We start from the raw sequence: 25,303 nt of genomic DNA on the forward strand, positions 1-25,303 counted from the left end.
ACAGACTCCACCCACATTCTATATATCAGACTCCACCCACATTCTATATAACAGACTCCTCCCACATTCTATATATCAGACTCCACCCACATTCTATATAACAGACTCCACCCACATTCTATATAACAGACTCCACCCACATTCTATATATCAGACTCCACCCACATTCTATATATCAGACTCCACCCACATTACATATAACAGACTCCACCCACATTCTATATATCAGACTCCACCCACATTCCATATAACAGACTCCACCCACATTCTATATATCAGACTCCACCCACATTCCATATAACAGACTCCACCCACATTCTATATATCAGACTCCACCCACATTACATATAACAGACTCCACCCACATTCTATATATCAGACTCCACCTACATTCTATTTCTAGAACCGAGACACTCCTCCTCAATATCCCCTAAATGTAAAGTATTTATATTCCAGACAGTTTAACCTCTGACCTGCTGGTGTGGTCAAAGGCGTCCTTGATGGCCTGGAATCCGTCGGTGCTCTCCAGCCAGCCCTTGACCTCTGCAGCCAGGCAGGCCGACGGGCACCTAATCACAGGACCCCGGGTCATCCCATCCGCCAGGATACGACTGCTGGCACCACCACCTAACTGGAGGAGAGGAGAGGGGGGCAAAGGTTAAGGAACGGTCAGGGTGGTCATAGACTGGATACAGCTACTTCACTGAATTATTCCTAGTAGTACTGTTTAATATATACTTCCATATGTAGTTACTGGTATACAGTACTTCTACCATTGTCTAGTGCAGTATGCTGTATTACAGTATATAACACTGTAACTCACGGAGATAGCACGACAGCCCCGGTTGGTGCTAGCCACCAGGCAGCCTTCTGTGGTCGCCATGGGGACCTGGAACTGCTTCCCATCGAGGTGAAGAGGCCCGGCCACGCCTACTGGAATGGGCATGTATCCAATCACATTCTCACAGCAGGTCCCCATCACCTGGCAACCAAAACATCAACAAAGATTGTTTTTCAGTTTCCATCATCGTTACATCGTGTACTGTATGTGTGGTGGTTATGCAAATAAAAACAAAAGAACTGAATTGCTGTTTTGTGCATCAAGCATTGATGTTTTAATGCCCTTTGGGTGTACATACTGTATCAATCACACAACAACTTCAGACAAAAGCCTAGAAATCCTCACCTTAGAGTAGTCGTAGTCTAGGTATGGCAGAGAGGAGAGTGCGGAGGAGTTGGGGAGCTTGGAGGAGATCATATATCTACGGATGGATACCCCTCTCTCTGGTCTCTCCATCACGGCCTCCAGCTTGTAGGAAGGGATGTGTTTAGAGTTCACCAGAACCACCACCTCATCATCACTCAGGAATCGGGCTCCCATCTGTGGAGGACACACAGACACTTTGTCAACTCAAATGCATGTATAAAGCACTTTTCAAACAGTCTCGAGTATTCTACAATGCAATGGATCTTGGTGATAAGAAATGTATTACAGTACACGTAATCTCTCGTGGACAGATTCACATGAAAAATGACAACTTTTTTACATCTGGGTAACAAACATTACATGTAGCTAAAGTCACCTGATCTACCTGTGACCTATCGTCTGACAGTCACCTGATCTACCTGTGACCCATCGTCTGACAGTCACCTGATCTACCTGTGACCCACCGTCTGACGGTCACCTGATCTACCTGTGACCCATCGTCTGACGGTCACCTGATCTACCTGTGACCTATCGTCTGACAGTCACCTGATCTACCTGTGACCCATCGTCTGACGGTCACCTGATCTACCTGTGACCTATCGTCTGACGGTCACCTGATCTACCTGTGACCCACCGTCTGACGGTCACCTGATCTACCTGTGACCCATCGTCTGACGGTCACCTGATCTACCTGTGACCCATCGTCTGACGGTCACCTGATCTATCTGTGACCCACTGTCTGACGGTCACCTGATCTACCTGTGACCCATCGTCTGACGGTCACCTGATCTACCTGTGACCCATCGTCTGACGGTCACCTGATCTACCTGTGACCCACCGTCTGACGGTCACCTGATCTACCTGTGACCCATCGTCTGACGGTCACCTGATCTACCTGTGACCCACCGTCTGACGGTCACCTGATCTACCTGTGACCCATTGTCTGACGGTCACCTGATCTACCTGTGACCCATCGTCTGACAGTCACCTGATCTACCTGTGACCCACCGTCTGACGGTCACCTGATCTACCTGTGACCCACCGTCTGACGGTCACCTGATCTACCTGTGACCTATCGTCTGACGGTCACCTGATCTACCTGTGACCCATCGTCTGACGGTCACCTGATCCACCTCTGATAGATGTGGTAAAGAGGTCCAAAACAATGGAAATGCCATGGAAACAAGTGGGGTAAAGATACTGTGTTGGAAACATCCCAAATCTCCTCATTGCCCCCCACAACTTTAAAATAGTAAATTGTAATGACTGGAAAGGAACTTGGCCTCTATGTTCTCTCCCCACCAGCCTCCACTGGGTCACAGGTAGATCAGGTGACGATCAGACGATGGATTCACTGAATGTATGTCCTCTATTACTGTCCTGCTCTAATAGGTTGAGCCTAAGTGAATGAGTAAAGTGAGTTAAGCTCATTAGGGATATAGTTAAACCCATAGACCGTATCAAGGGGTTATTACTGCACAGACACCATAGAAACTGGCGTTGGATTGACATTGTGAAACAGGGGATCAGTTCTGCATTACATTACATTACATTACATTACATTACATTTCAGTCCATCTTATCCAGAGTGACTTGTCGTACGTAATACAGTCCATTCTGCACTGAAATTGACTGTAATTAACCTTAGCCCTGGTTGTAAACAGTGTGTGTGTGTATGTGAGTGTGCATGCGTGCACGTGGACCATAGCTATGTAAGTGTACATCCCACCATACCTCAGGGTTTTTCAGGATGGCCAGGCACTCCTCCAATGGTCTGGGGTCTGAGGGTAGGCTGGGCTGAGAGGGCTCTGCTCTGGGGCACTCCGCCTGGCTCTCCCTCTCCTCCTCCATAGAGCCCAGGCGGAAGGTGGGCTGGGGTTCGGTGGTCGGGACAGGCAGCGGCCGGATCACCTCGGCTAGGATGGGGAGGAGGGAGAGGAGAGGGAGGAGGGAGAGGAGGGGGAGGAGGGAGAGGGGGAGGAGGGAGGAGGGAGAGGGGAGGAGGGAGAGGGACGGAAAGGAACGATAATTAAGTTAACCATCGAGTTCAGAGCAAAGCCCTAAAGGCTGAGAGAGTTTCACCTTGTTGAGATCTATTCTAGAGCTAGACAGCACTGTAAGGAATGTATTGATGCAGTAAAGAGGTCAATGGAACTCCACCAAAACAATGGAAATGCCATGGAAACGGCTGGGGGAAAAATGCCGTGAGGGAAAGATCCTGAATCTCCTCATTGCACCCCAGCAGAATAAGCCTACTTTTAGGCTACTGTTTCTATGTGTATTTCACACTCTGTTGAGGTAAAAACCAGAGGATAATGCTGTATAGAAGTCAACCCCAATACATGTTCATGTTTTCGTCACCAATCAACTGCATTAGTTAAAAAACGACTGACTGCGTCCATCTATTTCGTGTTTGCTAGCTACGCTACCAGCTTATACGACTGCATTTCTCATCAACGCATTTCTCACAGTCCTTTCCAAACCACCATAACACCACGTCTTGTTCCTGCCTGCCGTACCTCTCTCCTCCTTGGTGGCCTCAGCCAGGGCGGGGGGTGTGGGGGTGGCGGTCCTGAGGGGGGATTTGGGGGGTTGGGGGGGAGCAACCTCCTTCCTGCAGCACTGGTCTGTGCTCCAGCGGGGGGCACGCTCAGGCCCCTGGGACAGGGGGCTCTTCAGAGACAGGGTGGACTCATGCTCTACTTGTTCAAAGAAGATGTACTTGACGGCCAGCAGCAGGGCCAGACCCAGACAGATCACCTGCTCTATATCCATGCTGACCAACCTGGGGACACAACAGACAGAGGAGGGACAACAAGAATAAAACAACAGATGAAATAACAGAAGAAGATATGGATTGTACTTTAATAAATGTCACATACATTTACATGTCACTGTTGAAACTGGATTGGTCAAGTCACAGGGGGTGGAATCAATTCCATTTAAACTTTGTCAGTTCCAGAAGTGAATTAAAATTCCAGGTAGAACTCACCTTGACATGTAGAACTGCCAGAGGGGTCTCTCGGGGTCGATCCTCTTGGGTAAATGGTTGTCCAGGGACATGGAGCCCACCTGGGAGACGTCCAGGTTGGAGTTGAGGGAGAGAGGGTCGGCGATCCAACGGCTGTGAGCGTGCACCATTACCAGGCCCAGAGACTGGAGAGCAAACAGCAACGTTAACACACACACACACACACACACACACACACACACACACACACACACACACACACCACACCATACACACACACACACAACAACATATACACACCATACACCGGTGTAGTCTTACCATGATCATCTTGACTCTCTGGGTAACAGGGTTGGGCTTGTTATCCTCCTCTTCCTCCATCACGCGGGAGAAGTGGCTCAGCTGCCAGATGGGGTGACCCTCCTGACTCTCCCTGGACAGCTGAAGTGAGAACAAACACACAGGTCAGTATCCACACACACACACACAAGTCAGAACACACACACACACACACACACACACACACACACACACACACACACACACACACACACACACACACACACACACACACACACACACACACACACTGTCTCATAATGATGTTTAAAGGCATTTAGTGTTTGTCTCATTTAAAGGCATTTAGTGTTTGTCTCATTTAAAGGCATTTAGTGTTTGGCTCATTTAAAGGCATTTAGTGTTTGTCTCATTTAAAGGCATTTAGTGTTTGTCTCATTTAAAGGCATTTAGTGTTTGTCTCATTTAAAGGCATTTAGTGTGTCTCATCATGTTGATTAAAGGAATTTAGTGTCTGTCTCATAATGTTGCTTAAAGGCATTTAGTCTAGATTTCTACTCATGCTATGGCTCTCCTTTCCTTCCACATCTCTCATTTTACACCTATTTCATTTGACGTGTGTGTGTGTGTGTTTATGGATGTGTGTGGATGTGTGTGTGTGTGTGTGTGTGTGTGTGTGTGTGTGTGTGTGTGTGTGTGTGTGTGTGTGTGTGTGTGTGTGTGTGTGTGTGTGTGGATGTGTGTGTGTTTGTGGATGTGTGTGTGTGGATGTGTGTGTGTGTGTGTGTGTGTGTGTGTGTGTGTGTGTGTGTGTGTGTGTGTGTGTGTGTGTGTGTGTGTGTGTGTGTGTGTGTTTGTAGATGTGTGTGTGTGTGTGGATGTGTGTGTGTGTGGATGTGTGTGTGTGTGTGTGTGTGTGTTTGTGGATGTGTGTGTGTGTGTGTGTGTGGATGTGTGTGTGTGGATGTGTGTGTGTGTTTGCGGATGTGTGTGTGTGTGTGGATGTGTGTGTGTGGATGTGTGTGTGTGTGGATGTGTGTGTGTGGATGTGTGTGGATGTGTGTGTGTGTTTGCGGATGTGTGTGTGTTTGTGGATTTGTGTTTGTGGATGTGTGTGTTAACCCTTACCTCTAGGACCAGGGAGACGCAGGCAGGGAAGAACGTCATGAAGACAAAGTAGTTGGCCAGGACAGACATGCAGCCAAAACAACACATGATCTCCAACTGTCGTACACCTGGAAGATCAATCAGTCCATCAATCAATCAAAGCTGGAATACTGCATCCAAAATGATATTATATTCCCTGTACAGCCAGCTCTGGTCAAAAGTAGTACACTATATATGTACTCTGGTGCTCCATGCTCCCTTCCATACCTGACATGGTGCCCACCCCGATCACCAGGCATTCCACCAGGGCATCCAGAGTGAACGTGGGCCCCAGGACTGCCATGCCACGGGCGATGTTGTCGCGCACCTCGTCCTGTTACACAGGTAATCAATGAATGAATACATTTATCAAACGGCTTTATGAAACCTTTTAAGCCTTTTCAACATGGGTCACTACTACAGAGTGTCGCTATTCCAAAAATGTGTTACAAAAGCATATAACAGCTGTATAATAACAAAATAACGTATTGTATATTACTACTGATGTGTTTCCACAGGAGTATGAAGTGACATGTACCTGTGAGTTAGAGCTGAGTGCGTACTTGGCGAGAGCGCATGCTTTGGAGAGGTCGATCAGAAGCAGGAAGAAAGGTAAGGCCTCACTGGAGAACAACATGGATGACTGTGTGTGAGACTCAAACATTTTCTGATGAGCTACAGTAGTACTGAACGGAGCACAACAGTAGATGTCAACAGGAGACCCTCTCTCTGTCTCTCCTCTATAGTAATTAGACAAATGGTTAAATAACCTCCATTACAAATCTTGGCGATATTACAGTAGGCCAAGTAATCCAACACTAAAGAGGAAAACTGAGGCTCAGAGTGTATTAACATATGTTATAACATAAACCACTTATCAGATGTTTTTATCCAAAGCGACTTACACTGCTGTGTTCATACATTCACTGAAAAAAAGTATATAGGCTACTGTAACTGTGTCTAAACCTGGAGCAACGTGTGGATGCTTGGGCACAGTCAACATAGGACATCAATACTGACAGAAACATTGTGTGTTGTACTGTTCTCTGGGTTTACATACTTGAGGCCAGTGAGTTCTTTATCCAGGAAGTGAATCACGACAGTACTGAATACGAAACTGGAGAATATGGTGAATAGTCCAGCGATACCTAAAAACAATGTTGATATTGTAAGAAATGCAACTGGTTAGATTCAAATGTACAGTATATATTTAAGTAATGCCTGGGGGGGGGGGGATATACTCTGCAACGCGGAGTGCCTGGACACAGGCCTTAGCCGTGATATATTGGCCACATACCACAAACCCCCGAGGTGTCTTATTGCGATTATAAACAGGTTACCATTGTAATTAGAACAGTAAACAAGTCGTTTTGTGTCATACCCGTGGTATATTGTCTCATATAACACGGCTTTCAGCCAGTCAGCATCTAGGGCTTGAACGACCCGTTTATAATAGAGTATATTTAACTGAATATTGCTTGCCCAGAATGACAATGCTTGCCTAGAATATATTTTGATATTGTAATATATTTCACTTTAGATTAACACGCTACATTTACATTACTTTAAAGTGTAAGTGTAAACTTTACAGTACATAGTATTTACAGTATCTTTACAGAATATTTACAGTATAAACAAATGCTGACCTAGAATATATTTTATGTCACATGCTAGATTCTCATTTGACTGTGTATTTTACAGTATATTTTACAGTATATTTACCAGATTTTTACAGTAAATGCTCACCAAGAATATATTTGGAACCTAGTTGCCGTAGATTCTGGAACTGGAAGTAGATGTACACGATGGCTATGCACCGTGTGATGGTCAGAATGATGATGTCACTGCTTAGAACCAGCTGAAAGCGAGGCAGAGACGACATAATCAATGAAGTAAGTTAATCAGAAAAGTCATTAAAAAAAAAAATAATCACTAAAGGAAATGATGATGATTAACTCAAGGAACTAAAAGTTCTATGAGCAGAAAGTAGACCTAACTACTGTGTGTTGTAAAATAGACAAGTTGATGGATGTGTAAAACATGTGACCCATGAAAAATGCACTTTAAATAAAATGTATTTGACTCAAGTTAAAATGGCATTCTCATGTACTGTGAACAAGCTACCTTTTGTTAGGTGTCCTACTTGTACTCAATGAAGAGTAGTGTGTACGTACCTTCCAAACCATATATGATAACTAGGTGAAAGTGTACAATACAGTATAGGCCCCTAGGCTAGGATTCTAGGAGCCCTTGTAGCCTCGATAGTACTTACAAGTTCTAGTCTAAGAATGTCCCGATACGGTGCAGAGAAGACAAAGGCCTTCACCCCCCCCCCCTCCAACACTTTCCTTCTCCCTTCTTAATCCATCCTTCCTAACCCTGTACCGCCCTTCTTACATAAGTCTATGGCTCTATGGGGCGGCAGGTAGCCTATCGGTTAAGAATGCTCGAGGTGGCAAGGTGGAAAAATCTATCGCTCTGCCCTTGAGCAAGGCAATTAACCCCAAACAACAACTGCTCCCCGGGTGCCGATGACGTTGATTAAGGCAGCCCCCCCCCCCCTTCCCTCAGTTGAATACATTTGGTTTTTGAAATTGACTAGGTATCCCGTCCAGCACCCCCTGCACAGTATTATCCATCCATCCGTACCTCCTCCATTTTGGGGCAGTCGTAGTTCCAGCCGCAGATCTGGTCATTGCCGGTGAACATGTTCATGGACATCATGCAGATGGTGAGGGTGACAGTGCCTACGATCACCTCCCAGGGGTGGGAGGCCACCAGCATGCCGTGCATACGGAACAGACCAGTCAGCATGGTGGGGCTGGGGTTGGGGAACGGTGAATGTGCTTTAGAAAAAGACAAAAAGAAAGACTGAAAGTCCCACTCCAACTCGGACAGAGGCAACAGACAGTGGCATCCTAGAAGAGAAGAGCAGTATTTTGTTTCGTGGCAACCTATGTAGGAGATCAAATACTATCAGTACTAGAGCTTAGTGTCGAAATGTGTAACGTCACTGAGAGGATAGAAACACCAACAGCAATGTTGACAAATGACCAGAACAAATAGCTCGTATTTTCTCCATTTTGAACTGCAGTGTCCCTTCAACTTTATAGGGTAGTCATCTATTACTTGAACTGATGTGTTCTTTCATCTTTGTACTGTGGTGACGATGACAAAGCCAACAGAGGAGGAACACTTCCTGGAAGGTAGAGAATAGAGTAACCCATAAAGAAACACTGACTCAAACCAGGGTGGAGACCAGACCGAGCCCATTTGTCAAAATCACAGAACTGTGCTACTTTCCAAGTTCCCTGGACAGACTGGACATCTGTTTACGGGAAGAAAAAAAACATCAGCTGAGTTTCAGTCACTCTATTTACTATACCAAATATTCTCATATATACCAAAACCTTTCTTTACAATTTGTGTAGTGTACTATACACTGCCTTTATACCTATAGGGTACTGACTGTATGGTGTCATGATGCATAGGAGAGGACAGGAATTAAGCTATCTACAATTTATGATAATGCAAGAGGAATTTAGGAAATACTTGTCCATCTTTAAATTCCGTTTTTTTTAAAATAGGCAATTCTCTGGAAGCTATTACTGAAACATTATGTTGAAGTCCAAAGCAGAAAAATGACAAATTAAACCGTAACGCTTTCAAGGAGATGTAAAAAAATAAAAAAATAAAAAATAAAGAGTATCACAACCTTGATCAACAAGTTTAAAATACACAGCATTAACCAAAATAAACAGATTATTATAATGTATAATACGTTTCACCAGAGGGACTGATGACGTTAACTGAACGAGTCAGCGGCAGACACACCTTAGGAACCGGCTGGCGGCATCAACCAATAAGAAAGGGACGCTAATGGCCTCATCATAGGCATCATCATGGATGCAATTCAAACATCATCCGACCGTGACAGAGCGAGAACAGTCGCTGTCTATCATCGCTAACTAAAAATGTAAGAAACACCAGCCACAGCAAATACAGTAGGCTGTACAGAGACGGCTCTATCTACTGTAGCTATACTACAGTACAGTCTGGGCTACAAGGAGACGGCTCTATCTACTGTAGCTATACTACAGTACAGTCTGGGCTACAAGGAGACGGCTCTATCTACTGTAGCTATACTACAGTACAGTCTGGGCTACAAGGAGACGGCTCTATCTACTGTAGCTATACTACAGTACAGTCTGGGCTACAAGGAGACGGCTCTATCTACTGTAGCTATACTACAGTACAGTCTGGGCTACAAGGAGACGGCTCTATCTACTGTAGCTATACTACAGTACAGTCTGGGCTACAAGGAGACGGCTCTATCTACTGTAGCTATACTACAGTACAGTCTGGGCTACAAGGAGACGGCTCTATCTACTGTAGCTATACTACAGTACAGTCTGGGCTACAAGGAGACGGCTCTATCTACTGTAGCTATACTACAGTACAGTCTGGGCTACAAGGAGACGGCTCTATCTACTGTAGCTATACTACAGTACAGTCTGGGCTACAAGGAGACGGCTCTATCTACTGTAGCTATACTACAGTACAGTCTGGGCTACAAGGAGACGGCTCTATCTACTGTAGCTATACTACAGTACAGTCTGGACTACAAGGAGACGGCTCTATCTTTCCTACATAAATATGAATCGGATTCGGTACTAGAGCGAGCGTTCTGAAGGGGTGTGCGAGCGCTGCTACAAATGCATGATAACGAATGTTGTAGTCTGTGCATGCATTTTCTGACCAACAAACCATGTATTGCAAAACATATTGTAGGCTTAGTAATAGCGGCGTCTGCTACCGGTAATACCGGTGGTAGGTTTTTAACATATTAGTTACATAATGTCTCTACTGCTAATAGAGATGAAGATGTCAGCCATATATATATATATCACTGACTGCCTGTGTGTGTGCAATCCCAGAATTTGCAAAACAACAACCCTTAGAAATAGGTGCGAAAAAAAACGATCCAGCGGAAATATTGGGCACAAGTCCACACAGGTGTAAATATCAAGCAGGTTCAATAGGATCGGAGACTGCTTACCTGTGTCAGTAAGTCTCAAAGACTGATAAATGGATACCGTTAAAAAGCCGGTGTCAGCCCTTGCTTAAAACCGATCGTCCTTGTTTTAAATCCCGGTTTCTGTTTGAAGATGAATTTGAGCCCAAGTACAGATTAGCCTATACAGTGTGCATCTTTTTTATTGATACAATAAATAATTGACATGCACACAAGCTCCCAAATGGTCGTGGTCGCTTGAGAGACAGCTTTCGGGCTGAGACAATGGAGAGCGGGCTTCCTACAGTGTGAGCGTGGAGAGATGGCATGGGAATGCGTCATCCGACACATTAACCAATCGCATCGGAGATTTGCTCCATGAGCGCTTTGGGCACGCCTCGTTTCCAAGGCGACGGTCCTTAGGGGCGTGTTCAGAGGGGGGACGCGTGATCTCACCACTGGCGCTCGGGCCAATTTGAGCGAGGAATAGGAAACAGGCAGTGGCTGCAGGCGGTGCGATTCAGCATCATTGGACGTTCCCTTTCAATTGGTGTGGCATTTTGATTTCAAACGTGATGCAAAGAAAGAGCACACGTTTTTCGTTAAAAGTTAATCATTACAATTTGTCTTTTTTTTTTATTACTTTGAAGAATTTTTTTATTTGAAAATGTCAAGGTCAAAACTGTGTAAAAAGCCTTGACCTGCTATAGCCTTGTGCTTAGTCCTTCTTTATTCCGATCTAATATATATATATATATATATATATATATATATATGTTTTATTGTCATATAAATTAGATAAGTGCAGTGAAATGTGTTGTTTTACATGGTCAGCCATAGTAGTAAGGTGCCCCTGGAGCAAATCAGGGTTAGGTGCCTTGCTCAAGGACACATCGACAGACTTTTATCTAAGTCGCTTCACAATGTCTATGGGTGGATTATTGAATGACCCTGGCATATAGGCCATAATGATTAAGGATCCCAAACCTCTCAGACTGAACCTTTTAGCCCTACAATAGATGATGTATTAGTAATGAATGGTTAAAAAGCCTATAGCCTATGTATTTCAGTGCTATCTTCGCGGATTTGAAACCTTTCCGACCTGACATCATGGACCTAGTCGAATACATCATTTGTTCATTTATTTCTGCAAATATAAACCTATATTTTTTTTGTTCATTTGCATTAGGTAAATTGTGTCCGATTCATGGAAACTTTGGCTACTATACCTGCATTGTAACATTTTATTTAAACAAAATAAATAATTGCAAGTGTTTTGCCTTATTTTAATAATTTCAGTTGAGTTTTCATGGGAGTTTATCAATAAATTGGTGGTATTGTCACTCATACTCTGTTGCTAAGGAGTTATGTATTAGATTTGTACATTTCATAATAAAGCAGCTGTCAAATAACTTGGTCCAGGAGAGCAGGTGACAGACATTATATAATATGGGCTGATGGTTTATCACACACACACACACAAACACACACACACACACACACACACACACACACACACACACACACACACACACACACACACACACACACACACACACACACACACACACACACACACACACACACACACACACACACACACACACACACTGGTTCAATTGATATTTATTTAGCTCTTTCTAGCCTGAGGTAGGAAGGTGTAGGCTGCTATGCTGGCCTGGAACAAAGACTTTCACCTCTCTAAAACCGGAATGGTTTTGGTAAACACTGCTTTTAAGATAAAATATTTTTGTCGACTACTAGTTTTGAGTGGAGGCTGAGTGAGTGCCACTATCAAGTCACGCTCAATCTCAGAGTTTTTAAAACGTAGGCCTAATATTATATTTGGAGCAATATTTTCCCTGCCATGGGAAAACAAGGGATACTGTTGTAGCCTACTCAGTCTGCTACGCCCTCTGTTGGCAGAAAAAAAAGTATTTCCACTTTTCTCCAATTTGGCAAGGAACGCCCACCAGGAACGCCCACCAGGAAGGCCCACAGAGACAGTCTGCAGTCACACATTTTCTCTTTTCGCGCGCTAATCTCATCAGTTACTAATCCAAACTAGTAACGTCGATGTGGCTGGCTAGCTAGATGTAAATATTGACAAATTGGAAATTTACCACACATGTTATGGAGACAAGTTGTTTCTCTGATATTGACAATGAGTCGGCGTCAATTGTTGGTGATTCTGAAGGAGAAGAAGAAAAAAATCTTTACCTCGACAGGTTTGGACACTTTTAGTTAGGTAGCAAAATTAGCTACCGACACTTTTAGCTAGCTAACGTTAGTTGGTTAACTTCTAGCAAACCCCAGTTCTCGCTACTTACCATAGCCACAAAGTCAAAATTGGCAACATAAAAATGAATTAAAATAAAATAGTTTTTTGCACGTTAACAGTATGGTTAGGTTTGAAGTCAGATTTTAAGAAAATAAATAGGCGGGATTTAGCCATAAATATGCTTTTGTGGCTGTGTTAACTAGTGACGACCCAGTTCTCCAGCCGAATTCACACTTTTCGTGGATGAAATAGCTGACTAAAGTATTTTTATGAAATGTTTTCTCTTGTGCCAAAGTGAAAAGCTGTGCGACTGCTAGGTCGGCTATGGCTGGTTAACAGCTAGCTAACATTAATTACTTTCTTCCTGTTGTTTTTACAGATTGATGCTTGCAGATTTGCTAGACTCGCCATACTCCCATAATTTCTCCACACCACACACCATCAATGGCTGTACAGACGGTAGGTTGTCTCTTCCATCAAGGCCTCAGACTGCCATATCTTTGATACCGCTCACCGTTTCTATTGTAATATAATCGTTTCTGATGTGATACCATGTCTGTCCGCTAGGGTTTTCTCCTCAGATAGCGATGTTGACTTGTAGACGTTTGGATGGCTTGGACCAAGTGCGCCTCACACCTGAAAAGGTAGCTTGTGCAACAGTAGCTCTCAAACCCCTTTTTACTCCTTAGGTTGGGTTTTCAGAGGAGACATTCGCCCACGGTTGGCTCCATGTGAACTACAATTCCCGATGCAGTGTTTTTAACGTTTAGAAAGGTCAATCATCACTTTCAAACAGGTTTTTGAAACATATGGTGATATGCCCCCTCTTTCATATCAGCGAGAAATAATCTTTAAAGTAAAAAATATACACTTAGAGTAGCAGTTTTTCACAGTACCACAAGCTGTGTGTGCCTCCAGTTGACGAACTGCACTTCCTCCTCAGTTAGCTTATTACACAGGTGTTCGGAGTACACTAGACAGCTAATTAGCACAGATGTCTTCCGTCTGTCTGCCGTAAAGAAGCGATATAACATGAAGAGAACCCTAACCCTGTATAAAAATGTGTTGTAATTTGAACCTTTTGTTTTTTTGGAAAATAATTTTTCTCGCTGATATTAAAAGATACATTCATTATGTTTCCCCCCACCCCCCCCCAAAAGAAACGTATCGCGAGCGATGCGTTTTAACGTTCAGAACGAGCGTCTGGGATCTTAACAAAACTCCTCTAACCAGAAGATACTATCGTTAATAGGCACTAAAGCAGTTAGTGTCTGTAACCACGTTTCCATGCACAGTTTTTATGTGAGTAAAGTCACACCTTATTTAAAAAATAAACTTGACAGATGTGATGGAAACAGGAATTTTCGGTACAATTTTATAAATGGCAACAGATAATTTGTTAGTTCAACATTGGAACTTTTTGAGTCAGCAAAAAAAAATGTATGTGGGAATTGGAAGTGGAAACGCCTTTATGCACAAATATTGATATAAGAACCATCATATCGAAGTAAACTTCGAGTCACGCGATGATATGGTGTGTGGTCCTCCCATTGCGACTCGGGAAAGCACGCAGTTTATTAGGCTACAAACCGCTGCGCCACTCCAATGCACTGTATCTCAGTGCTTGAGGCGTCACTACAGACACCCTGGTTCGAGTCCAGGCTGTATCTGGTGACATGATGATCGATGCTTGGCTGCCGATTGACAAATAAAAAGAATCTTGCTCTTTTCTCCATGATAATCTCATCATGTAGGCTATACCCTCACAGTATCTGTGAGCTGTTGGCTAGAGCTCAAGTGCCAGTACAAGAGAGGGCACATTTGCTATATAACTCTCATTATTTTGGTAACAAAAATCATTAGTAGAGTGTAAAATGCGATGGGAACCCATTTAACGTGTATTTTTAATTCGGTACATGGGAATTTAACAATACGTCATAATGCGCAGACTTTTATCCGCAACAAGTCAATTTGATGAAAACATCTCTGGGGGAAAATGTAGCATATTTCATTTATGCAAATTCTAGAATATTCGCATGAAAGTCTGTCACCAATTGGATGGAAACCTAGGAAGCGATTGGGCTAGTGCAGCAGTAGTGGTTTACACAAAATAATGTTCTACCTTACATCTTTTTTTGTCTGATTATTTGTCGGATTCGAATGTGTTTTGAAAATGTTTTCCTTCTGCAGATCCAATCCCCATTTTTGTCAAGGTGTGTATAATCCATTTAGCTATATCATATTAAGTTTTAGTTATCAGTGCATGTTTATGGTTAACTGTGTAACGTTATACTTATTTAATGAGGAAATACCATTCTACTTACTTCCCCGTTGATTACTTACTAATTTCCTCCCTTTTCAACGCTAGGAGTTCTGGGATTCCAGATGACGAGAAGGGAATGGACAGTATTATCGCTCAAGGACATGATGGAGGTGTGTGTGTGTGTGTGTGTGTGTGTGTGTGTGTGTGTGTGTGTGTGTGTGTGTGTGTGTGTGTGTGTGTGTGTGTGTGTGTGTGTGTGTGTGTGTGTGTGTGTGTGTGTGTGTGTGTGTGTGTGTGTGTGTGTGTGTGAGTGTTCAAGGCTGCAGTGCTAGCTGGCATTTGCACAGATTACACTCTGAATGTGTGCCTGCCCTATCTAGTCCTACTGAAGACTTAATTTATGGTAGTTTATCACCAGTTGTAGAATGAAGCAACTGCATTTGGTGGCACTTACAGTATCAATCAATCAAATGTATTTATAAAGCCCTTCTTACATCAGCTGATGTCACAAAATGCTGTACAGAAACCCAGTCTAAAACCCCAAACAGCAAGCAATGCAGGTGTAGAAGCACCAGTCAAAAGTTTGGACACACTCATTCAAGGGTTTTTCTTTATTTTTACTATTTTCTACATTGTAGAATAATAGTGAAGACATCAAAACTATGAAATAACACATATGGAATCATGTAGTAACCAGAAAAGTGTTAAACAAATCAAAATATATGTTATATTTGAGATTATTCAAAGTAGCCACCTTTTGCCTTGATGACAGCTTTGCACACTGAAAAACCCTGGAATGAGTAGGTGTGTCCAAAACGTTTGACTGGTACTCTAACCCAATGTGGGCATCCCAAATTGTACCTTATTTCCTATGTAGTACACTCACTTTAACAAAAGGGCCCATAGTGCTCAGTGTGCACTATATAGGAAATAGGAATCCGTTTGGGATGCAAGCCAATGCAGCGTGTCATGTAGAAGCTCCTGTACACATGCAAGCTGAGGAACAATATAGCTTATATAACTATTATCACTCCTAATGTTTCTAGGATATTATCTTGCTCAATATTTATTTGATAGCATAACGGGTAAATAATATAATTTTTCTTCACCATCATTGCTCGTCTGACACTTTCCAGAGACTCAATCAAAACGGTGTATTTGCTTCCACATGGTGGTGCTATTTGGTAAATCAGTATGTGCAAACTACACTGAACAAAAATATAAACACTACAAAGTGTTGGTACTATGCTTCATAAGATGAAATAAAAGATTCCCAAAATGTTCTATAGGCACGAAAGGGTTATATTTCAAAAATGTTGTTCACACATTTTTTTTTTACATCCCTCTTTGTGAGCATTTATCATTTGCCAAGATAATCCATCCACCTGACAGATGTGGCATATCACGAAGCTGATTAAACATCATGCTCATTACACAGGTGCACCTTGTGCTGGGGACAATGAAAGGCCATTCCAAAATGTGCAGTTTTGTCACGGAACACAATGCCACAGATGTCTCAAGTTGTGAGGGAATGTGCAATTGGCATGCTGACTGCAGGAATGTCCACTAGAGCTGTTGCCAGAGAATTTAATGTTCATTTCTCTACCGTAAGCGGCCTCCAACGTTGTTTTAGAGAATTTGGCAGTGCGTCCAACCGGCCTCACAACCGCAGACCACGTGTATGGCATCGTGTGGGAGAGCGGTTTGCTGATGTCACCGTTGTGAACACAGTGCCCCATGGTGGCGGTGGGGTTATGGTATGGGCAGGCATAAGCTACGGACAACTAACACAATTGCATTTTATATAAGGCAATTTGAATGCAGAGAGATACCGTGATGAGATCCTGAGGCCTATTGTCGTGCCTTTCATCCGCTGCCAACACCTCACGTTTCAGCATGATAATGCACGGCCCCATGTGGCATGTATCTGTACACAATTCCTGGAAGCTGAAAATTTCCCAGTTCTTCCATGGCCTACATACTCACTAGACATGTCACCCATTGTGCATGTTTGGAATGCTCTGGATCAACCGGTACGACAGCGTGTTCCAGTTTTCGACAATATCCAGCAACTTCACACAGCTATTATAGAGGAGTGGGACAACATTCCACAAGCCACAATCAACAGCCTGATCAACTCTATGTGAAGGAGATGTGTCACGCTGCATGAGGCAAATGGTGGTCACACCAGATACAGACTGGTTTTCTGATCCATGCCCCTTACCTTTTTTAAGGTATCTGTGACCAACATATGCATATCTGTATTCCCAGTCATGTGAAATCCATAGATTAGGACCTAATGCATTTATTTCAATTGACTGATTTTCTTATTTGAACTGTAACTTGTTGCGTTTTTATATTTTTGTTCAGTATATAATGACAGAAAAATGATCAAAATCTACTATCATTTATTTCTGCCAGTATACTATTTTTCCTCTGTATGATACACCACAGATTAATACTATAAGGCTAACAACACCTATTTAGCTGCATATGTTTTATTTTTTTCTTAATGCTTTTTACAGAAGACAGTGAGGGGATGATAGAAGAGGATCCCTCTGAGGGGTCAGTGTCAGAGAGTCCCTCACAGCACGTTGGGAGTGGTACCTCTACCAGACGTTTGAAGAGAGCAGCGACGGTAGCTAAGACACAGGTAGATAACAGTAGTTAAGACCTCTTCACACAGGGAGGGTACACAGCGGACCCTTGGACATAATCCCCAAAAAATGTTCCCCAGGGTGGCGGTGGTTGTGACCTCTCACAGAAGGAGATAGGTGCAGAGCCCAAGAGACAGACCAGGCTGACTGACAGTCAGACACAGGGGAGTAGACAGACCAGACCAATGGAAGAAATCAGACCAACCAGGCAGAACGGAGGGACCAGACAGAATGACAACCAGGCACAGGAGAACAAACAGGTAAAGGGAGTGAACATCCTGAACACTTTTGCGTAAAAACAGTGTGAGGGTAGATAAGAGTGCCAGTCTGTTTGTGATGTCATGTCAAAGAGTGACAAGGAGATGGTGTGACAGCACAAACAGACTGGCACTCTGTCTAGTGAAAGGGTGCTTGAAGTCAACAGTAAACAAAGACTTCAATTGCAATTACATTAAGTGATTGCTGGTCCCCTGTTTTCAGGCCAGACAGAGCAGGGGCAACGACAGACAGAATCAGGAGACCAGTATACAGTTAAAGGGAACACTATAGAGATCCTATTCAATTAGGATTGAATTCTGTGGGAAACATGATCAACTCTCCACTTCCATAAAAAACAGTGAAAGGGTGCTTGAAGTCAACAGTGAACAAACAAAGATTTCAATAGCCATTACATCAAGTGATTGCTGGTCCACTTTTTTAATTGTTAGGAGAACAGACAGACCAGGCAGACTGACAGCCAGAAGCAGGTGACCAGCGGACCAACCAGACAGACTGACAGCCAGAAGCAGGTGACCAGCGGACCGACCAGGCAGACTGACAGCCAGAAGCAGGTGACCAGCGGACCGACCAGGCAGACTGACAGCCAGAAGCAGGTGACCAGCGGACCGACCAGGCAGACTGACAGCCAGAAGCAGGTGACCAGCGGACCGACCAGGCAGACTGACAGCCAGAAGCAGGTGACCAGCGGACCGACCAGACAGACTGACAGCCAGAAGCAGGTGACCAGCGGACCGACCAGGCAGACTGACAGCCAGAAGCAGGTACCCAGCGGACCGACCAGGCAGACTGACAGCCAGAAGCAGGTGACTAGCGGACCAACCAGACAGACCAGGCAGACTGACAGCCAGAAGCAGGTGACCAGCGGACCGACCAGGCAGACTGACAGCCAGAAGCAGGTGACCAGCGGACCGACCAGTCAGACTGACAGCCAGAAGCAGGTGACCAGCGGACCGACCAGGCAGACTGACAGCCAGAAGCAGGAAAATGGAGGTAATAGTTCCACCAGCAACAAGCCAGGGACACTGAGAGGTAGGCATAGGATAATATTCACATGTATCTGAGTGTCACATGGATTGAATGTTGTATTGAGACAATTCAAACAAGGAAACAGTAAACATGCCTTCCAACACGGATGATGCAGCACCCCTCTTGGGCCAATCAGTGTAATTTTGTAAATGCCGGATCTCTATGGCAAGACGCATCATTCACTCAAGTGTCCTGAAAATCAGGCCAGTGGTGTCTGAAATATCTCGTGGGTTAGCTAGACTCCTATCCCTGAGCATGTGTGCTAAATTTCATCATTCTGAGTCTTAACGGGTCAAGAGATATAAACATGTGTCTGTTAAGGCGCCACCATGTGGTTGATATGAATATTCTTGCATATTTTGAGTCTTGACAGTGTTTGTAATGTGTACCATATTTTGTTACAATACACATTTCCTTGACTGAATGATATGCATTTATGTGCCAGACCCCGCCCACATTAATGTTTATTGGCCAAAATGCTCCGTTTTGTTTTAGGTACTTGTCTGGAAAATATTGCGTTGAGAGACCTTTATCCATAGATGTCACATATCATGTTTCGTGCAGATCGGTCATTCGGTGCCAGAATCAATCAATCAAATGTCTTTATAAAGCCCTTCTTACATCAGCTGATGTCACAAAGTGCTGTACAGAAACCCAGCCTAAAACCCCAAATAGCAAGCAACGCAGGTGTAGAAGCACGGTGGCTTGGAAAAACTCCCTAGAAAGGTGGGAACCTAGGAAGAAACCTAGAGAGGAACCAGGCTCTGAGGGGTGGCCAGTCCCCTTCTAGCTGTGCCAAGTGGAGATTATACGAGTACATTGCCATTAAGGTCAGATCGTTCTTCAAGATGTTCAAATGTTCATAGATGACCAGCAGGGTCAAATAATAATCACAGTGGTTATAGAGGGTGCAACAGGTCAGTACCTCAGGAGTAAATGTCAGTTGGCTTTTCATAGCCGAGCATTCAGAGGTCAAGAAAGCAGGTGCGGTGGGAGGAGAGAGAGGGTCGAAACAGGAGGTCCAGGACAAGGTAGCACGTCTGGTGAGCAAGACAGGGTTCCATTGCCGCAGGCAGAACAGTAATAACTGGATCAGCAGCACGACCAGGTGGACTGGGGACGGGGACAGCCAGGAGTCATCAGGCGAGGTAGTCCTGAGGCATGTTCTTGGGCCTCAGGTCCTCCGGGAGGGAGAGGGAGGGAGCGACCAAATTTATCCCGGACAGGGCCAACCAGGCAGCATATAACCCCACTCTGAGACTGGGCCAAGTATAGCCCATGAAGATCTCCCCCATCGCACAAGCCTGGGTGGGCGCAAAACCGGACAGGAAGATCACGTCAGTCACTCAACCTACTCATGTCGAGTTTAGAGAAAAAAGCCTGACACGACGTGATGCACCCCTCATAGGGACGGCATGGGAGCGCGATGGGGTCAGAGGTAGAGAATCCCAGTGGAGAGAGGGAAGCCAGCCAGGCAGAGACTGTAAGGATGGTTCGTCACTCCAGTGGATTGCCGTTCACCTTTGCACCGCTGGGCCAGACTACACTCAATCATAGGACCTACTGAAGAGATGAGTCTTCAGTAAAGACTTAAAGGTTGAGACCGAGTCTGCGTCTCTCACATGGATTGGCAGACCATTCCATAAAAATGTAGCTCTATAGGAGAAAGCCCTGCCTCCAGCTGTTTACTTAGAAATTCTAGGAACAATAAAGAGGCCTGCGTCTTGTGACCGTAGCATACGTGTAGGTATGTACGGCAGGACCAAATCGGAGAGATGGGTAGGAGCAAGCCCATGTAATGCTTTGTAGCTTAGCAGTAAATCCTTGAAATCAGCCCTAGCCTTAACAGGAAGCCAGTGTACTGTAGAGAGGCTAGCACTGGAGTAATATGATCACATTTTTGGGTTGTAGTCAAGATTCTAGGAGCCGTGTTTATCACTAACTGAAGTTTATTTAGTGCTTTATCCGGGTAGCCGGAGAGTAGAGCAATGCAGTAGTCTAATCTAGAAGTGACAAAAGCATTGGATTAGCTTTTCGGCATCATTTTTGGACCAAGAATTTCAGATTTGTGCAACGTTACGAAGATGGAAAAAAAGCGGCTCTTGAAATATTTTTGATATGTTCGTCAAAAGAGAGATCAGGGTTCAGGGTAACGCGGAGGTCCTTCACAGTTATATTTTAGACGACTGTACAACCAGGGTGGGAAATTAAAATGAGTGGATTCAGCTATTTCAGCCACACCCGTTGCTGACAGGTGTATAATATCGAGCACACAGACATGCAATCTCCATGGACAAACATTGGCAGTAGAATGGCCTTATTGAAGAGCTCAGCGACTTTCAACGTGGCACTGTCATAGGATGTGTGTTGTTCGCATAGCAGTGAAATGAACTTGTCGGTTTTTCACAAAATGTAAAATGGCGGACCTTATGGGTCCCTGAAGCAAATGTGTTTCTTGTGAGGAGAGGGACCTATGTACCGGATTTTATGACTTTAGGTCAAAAGGGCGTGACCGTTCAAAGTTTGCATTTTCAGTCTCTTAATATGGCGCCACCATTTGGCCAGTCAGAGGTGGCAGGTAGCTTAGTGGTTAGAGTGTTGGACTTGTAACCGAAAGGTTGCAAGATCGAATCCCTGTAGCTGACGAGGTAAAAATCTGTCGTTGTGCCCCTGAACAAGGCAGTAAACCCACTGTTCCTAGGCCGTCATTGAAAGTAAGAATTTGTTCTTAACCAACTTGCCTAGTTAAATAAAATCTGTGTACTTTTGTAAATGCCTGATCTCTATGGCAAGACGCATCATTTACTCAAGTTTTGTCATAATCTGGCTAGTGCTGTCTGAGAGAGTGCATGTGACTAAAGTAGGAACGGACAGAGACAGATTGTATGAAGAGGATGTAATATGCATGAAGGGGATAACAGATTCATGGTTGGATGGCTGGATGACTGGATGTATGAATAATGTGCCTGTTTGGTGAAGTTCTTGAGATGAGCACTAGGTGGAGTCAGTATAGCAGCAATCAATCCACTTGTTTTCTGGGCCTGACCAGATATACAGTAAGCCTGTCTTCTGGGCCTAACCAGATATACAGTAAGCCTGTCTTCTGGGCCTAACCAGATATACAGTAAGGCTGTCTTCTGGGCCTAACCAGATATACAGTAAGCCTGTCTTCTGGGCCTAACCAGATATACAGTAAGCCTGTCTTCTGGGCCTAACCAGATATACAGTAAGCCTGTCTTCTGGGCCTAACCAGATATACAGTAAGGCTTTATTGGACTCTTCTGTGATTACCATGGGTCCCAATTGGCACCCTGCCAGGTCAAGGGCCCAGAAGGCTCTGGTCAAAAGTAGTGCACTGTCTGGGAGACACAACAGGGTTCCCAATTGTCAACAAATTTCTGGAATGTCATGGAATTTTTAAGATGTTAATTCCCAACTGGGATGTAATAAATTAATTTCTGCAATTTCAAGGAAAAAAGTGAGGGAATTATTTTCCGGAGGCGGGGGCCAAGACACCACACAATGGCACATAACAGAACACGGCCCATAGGAGGTTGCTGGTTGCTGTAGGCATAATGAGGGAAAGTGATTGAGGGGAATGTGTGCCACCATTGATTCCAGTGTATGATAAAACATTCCTTGCCGTGTGTGCATCTGCATCCTACAGCAGTAACATACAATGACCAGTGTTTTCCAGCCCCTAGGCCTGTGTGTTACAAAGACACAGGCATGAACACAAGCCTCCCACTCCCGACAGCTCCCCAGTCCAGCTCCTTACTCCAGTTCCCATGTTTTAGTACATGCTGTACTGGACCTTATTGAAAAGGTTCTGATTGTGTGGATGGCTGAGCATGGCTGTAAGCAGGGCTATAAAACTGCTGTGCAGATAGTAGTGTATACATACATTTACATGTACATTTAATGTATATGTAGCAGTGTTTCCCCTATCTTTGTATAGGCAGGGCGGGCCCCAGCTCCCTTTGATCTTTGTCCCCAATCTAAAATAGTTGGTTTCAATTTAAATGTTTTGGTTAAAGAGGCCTTGGATGTTTATTTGGGGGACTTGGCTGTCTGAGTAGCCTCCACAGTAGGGCCCACCTTGATTATGTCAATAGCTGAGTCTACCTGTACTGTAAGGGTTAGTTAGCTGAGTCTACCTGTACTGTAAGGGTTAGTTAGCTGAGTCTACCTGTACTGTAAGGGTTAGTTAGCTGAGTCTACCTGTACTGTAAGGGTTAGTTTGCTGAGTCTACCTGTACTGTAAGGGTTAGTTAGCTGAGTCTACCTGTACTGTAAGGGTTAGTTAGCTGAGTCTACCTGTACTGTAAGGGTTAGTTAGCTGAGTCTACCTGTACTGTAAGGGTTAGTTAGCTGAGTCTACCTGTACTGTAAGGGTTAGTTAGCTGAGTCTACCTGTACTGTAATGATTAGTTAGCTGAGTCTACCTGTACTGTAAGGGTTAGTTAGCTGAGTCTACCTGTACTGTAAGGGTTAGTTAGCTGAGTCTACCTGTACTGTAAGGGTTAGTTAGCTGAGTCTACCTGTACTGTAAGGGTTAGTTAGCTGAGTCTACCTGTACTTTAAGGGTTAGTTAGCTGCGTCTACCTATACTTTAATGGTTAGAGTTAGGGTTAGCTGAGTCTACCTATACTGTAAGGGTTAGTTAGCTGAGTCTACCTGTACTTTAAGGGTTAGTTAGCTGAGTCTACCTGTACTTTAAGGGTTAGGGTTAGCTGAGTCTACCTATACTTTAAGGGTTAGGGTTAGCTGAGTCTACCTATACTTTAAGGGTTAGAGTTAGCCCCTCTAGTAATTTCATCGGATCTATGGTCTACCTATACTTTCGGGAGACATTTAATGTGATGTAAAAGCTTTTCTTCAACAATTAAAATGAGTTGACTATTTATGTATTGCTCAGTGTACTAAACTAGTTAAATAATCACCTCCTTAGTAAGCGCACATCGTTGAAGAGAAGTTTCAAATTAAATTATGTGTAACGGCCGTCGTGAGAGAGAGTAGACCAAGGTGCAGCGGAGTTAGTTTTCATCATAAATTTAATAACAGAAAGAACACTATATGAAACAAAACAAGAAAACCAACAGCCAAACAGTCCTGTCAGGTGCAAAACACTAACAGAAACAATTACCCACAAAACCCAAAGGAAAAACATGCTCCTTATGTGTGACTCCCAATCAGCAACAACGAGCTTCAGCTGTGCCTGATTGAGAGCCACACACGGCCCAAAACAAAGAAATACAAAAACATAGAAAAAGGAACATAGAACGCCCACCCAATGTAACACCCTGGCCTAACCAAAATAAAGAACAAAAACCCCTCTCTATGGCCAGGGCGTTACAGTACCCCCCCCCCCCCCCCCCCCCAAGGTGCGGACTCGGCCGCAAAACCTGACACTGAAGGGGAGGGTCCGGGTGGGCCTTCTTACGGCGGCGGCTCAGGTGCGGGACGTGGCCTCTGTTCCACCCTTGGCGTCGCCCTCTTAGGTGGCGCACCTGGCCGCGCCGAAGGTCTGGTGGGTGACCCTGGCTGCGCCCGGCTGGCGGGCGGCGATGGCTGCGCCCGGCTGGCGGGCGGCGATGGCTGCGCCCGGCTGGCGGGCGGCGATGGCGGCTCCGGCGGCACTGACCCAGGATTCACCAGGCTGAGGAGATATGAAGGAGGCCCTGGGCGCAGGCACAGGACTCACCAGTCTGGCGGGCGGCTCCGGGCTGGCGGGCGGCTCTGGCGGCTCTGGCCCAGGATTCACCAGGCTGGGGAGACATGAAGGAGGCCTGGCCCTGGGCACAGGACTCACCAGCCTGGGGAGACATGAAAGAGGCCTGGCCCTAGGCGTAGGCACAGGACTCACCAGTCTGGCGGGCGGCTCTGACTGCTCTGGACAGGTGGGCGGCTCTGGCGGCTCCGGACAGGCGGGCGGCTCCGGACAGGCGGGCGGCTCTGGACAGGCGGGCGGCTCCTGACTGGCGAGCGGCTCTGGCGGCTCCTGACTGGCGGGCGGCTCCTGACTGGCGGGTGGCTCTGGCGGCTCCTGACTGGCGGGCGGCTCTTGCGGCTCCTGACTGGCGGGCGGCTCCTGACTGGCGGGCAGCTCTGGCGGCTCCTGACTGGCGGGCAGCTCTGGCGGCTCCGGACTGGCGGGCAGCT

At 45.0% G+C, this 25,303-nt stretch overlaps 2 protein-coding genes across 3 annotated transcripts in view; one reads left to right on the forward strand and one right to left on the reverse strand.

The window, feature by feature from the left end:
* The window catches only part of hmgcra (3-hydroxy-3-methylglutaryl-CoA reductase a), an 18,365-nt gene extending 7,380 nt beyond the window's left edge, over positions 1–10,985 (reverse strand). The window contains exons 1-14 of the mRNA XM_014143377.3: positions 10,681–10,985; positions 8,271–8,467; positions 7,368–7,479; positions 6,682–6,769; positions 6,160–6,244; positions 5,850–5,955; positions 5,604–5,710; positions 4,500–4,619; positions 4,200–4,363; positions 3,727–3,992; positions 2,942–3,123; positions 1,187–1,381; positions 824–982; positions 474–631 (exon numbers count right to left, since the gene is read on the reverse strand). Of these exons, the coding sequence (XP_013998852.1) occupies positions 474–631; positions 824–982; positions 1,187–1,381; positions 2,942–3,123; positions 3,727–3,992; positions 4,200–4,363; positions 4,500–4,619; positions 5,604–5,710; positions 5,850–5,955; positions 6,160–6,244; positions 6,682–6,769; positions 7,368–7,479; positions 8,271–8,435 (1,907 nt within the window). The 5' untranslated portion in view covers positions 8,436–8,467; positions 10,681–10,985. The remainder of the gene's footprint in view (positions 1–473; positions 632–823; positions 983–1,186; positions 1,382–2,941; positions 3,124–3,726; positions 3,993–4,199; positions 4,364–4,499; positions 4,620–5,603; positions 5,711–5,849; positions 5,956–6,159; positions 6,245–6,681; positions 6,770–7,367; positions 7,480–8,270; positions 8,468–10,680) is intronic.
* Positions 10,986–12,684: 1,699 nt separating this feature from the next.
* Positions 12,685–25,303, forward strand: part of LOC106570830 (uncharacterized) — a 106,200-nt gene continuing 93,581 nt past the window's right edge. Inside the window, exons 1-8 of one of the 2 annotated variants that reach the window (XM_082961555.1) lie at positions 12,685–12,863; positions 13,296–13,375; positions 13,484–13,560; positions 15,107–15,129; positions 15,285–15,349; positions 17,705–17,832; positions 17,917–18,096; positions 18,544–19,144. In XM_082961555.1, the coding sequence (XP_082817681.1) occupies positions 12,769–12,863; positions 13,296–13,375; positions 13,484–13,560; positions 15,107–15,129; positions 15,285–15,349; positions 17,705–17,832; positions 17,917–18,096; positions 18,544–19,144 (1,249 nt within the window). In that variant the 5' untranslated portion in view covers positions 12,685–12,768. The remainder of the gene's footprint in view (positions 12,864–13,295; positions 13,376–13,483; positions 13,561–15,106; positions 15,130–15,284; positions 15,350–17,704; positions 17,833–17,916; positions 18,097–18,543; positions 19,145–25,303) is intronic. The other variant, XM_082961556.1, reaches the window with a different exon arrangement.

Source organism: Salmo salar, chromosome 15 (assembly GCF_965601325.2).
Source record: "Salmo salar chromosome 15, fSalSal1, whole genome shotgun sequence".
Classification (NCBI taxonomy): domain Eukaryota; kingdom Metazoa; phylum Chordata; class Actinopteri; order Salmoniformes; family Salmonidae; genus Salmo; species Salmo salar.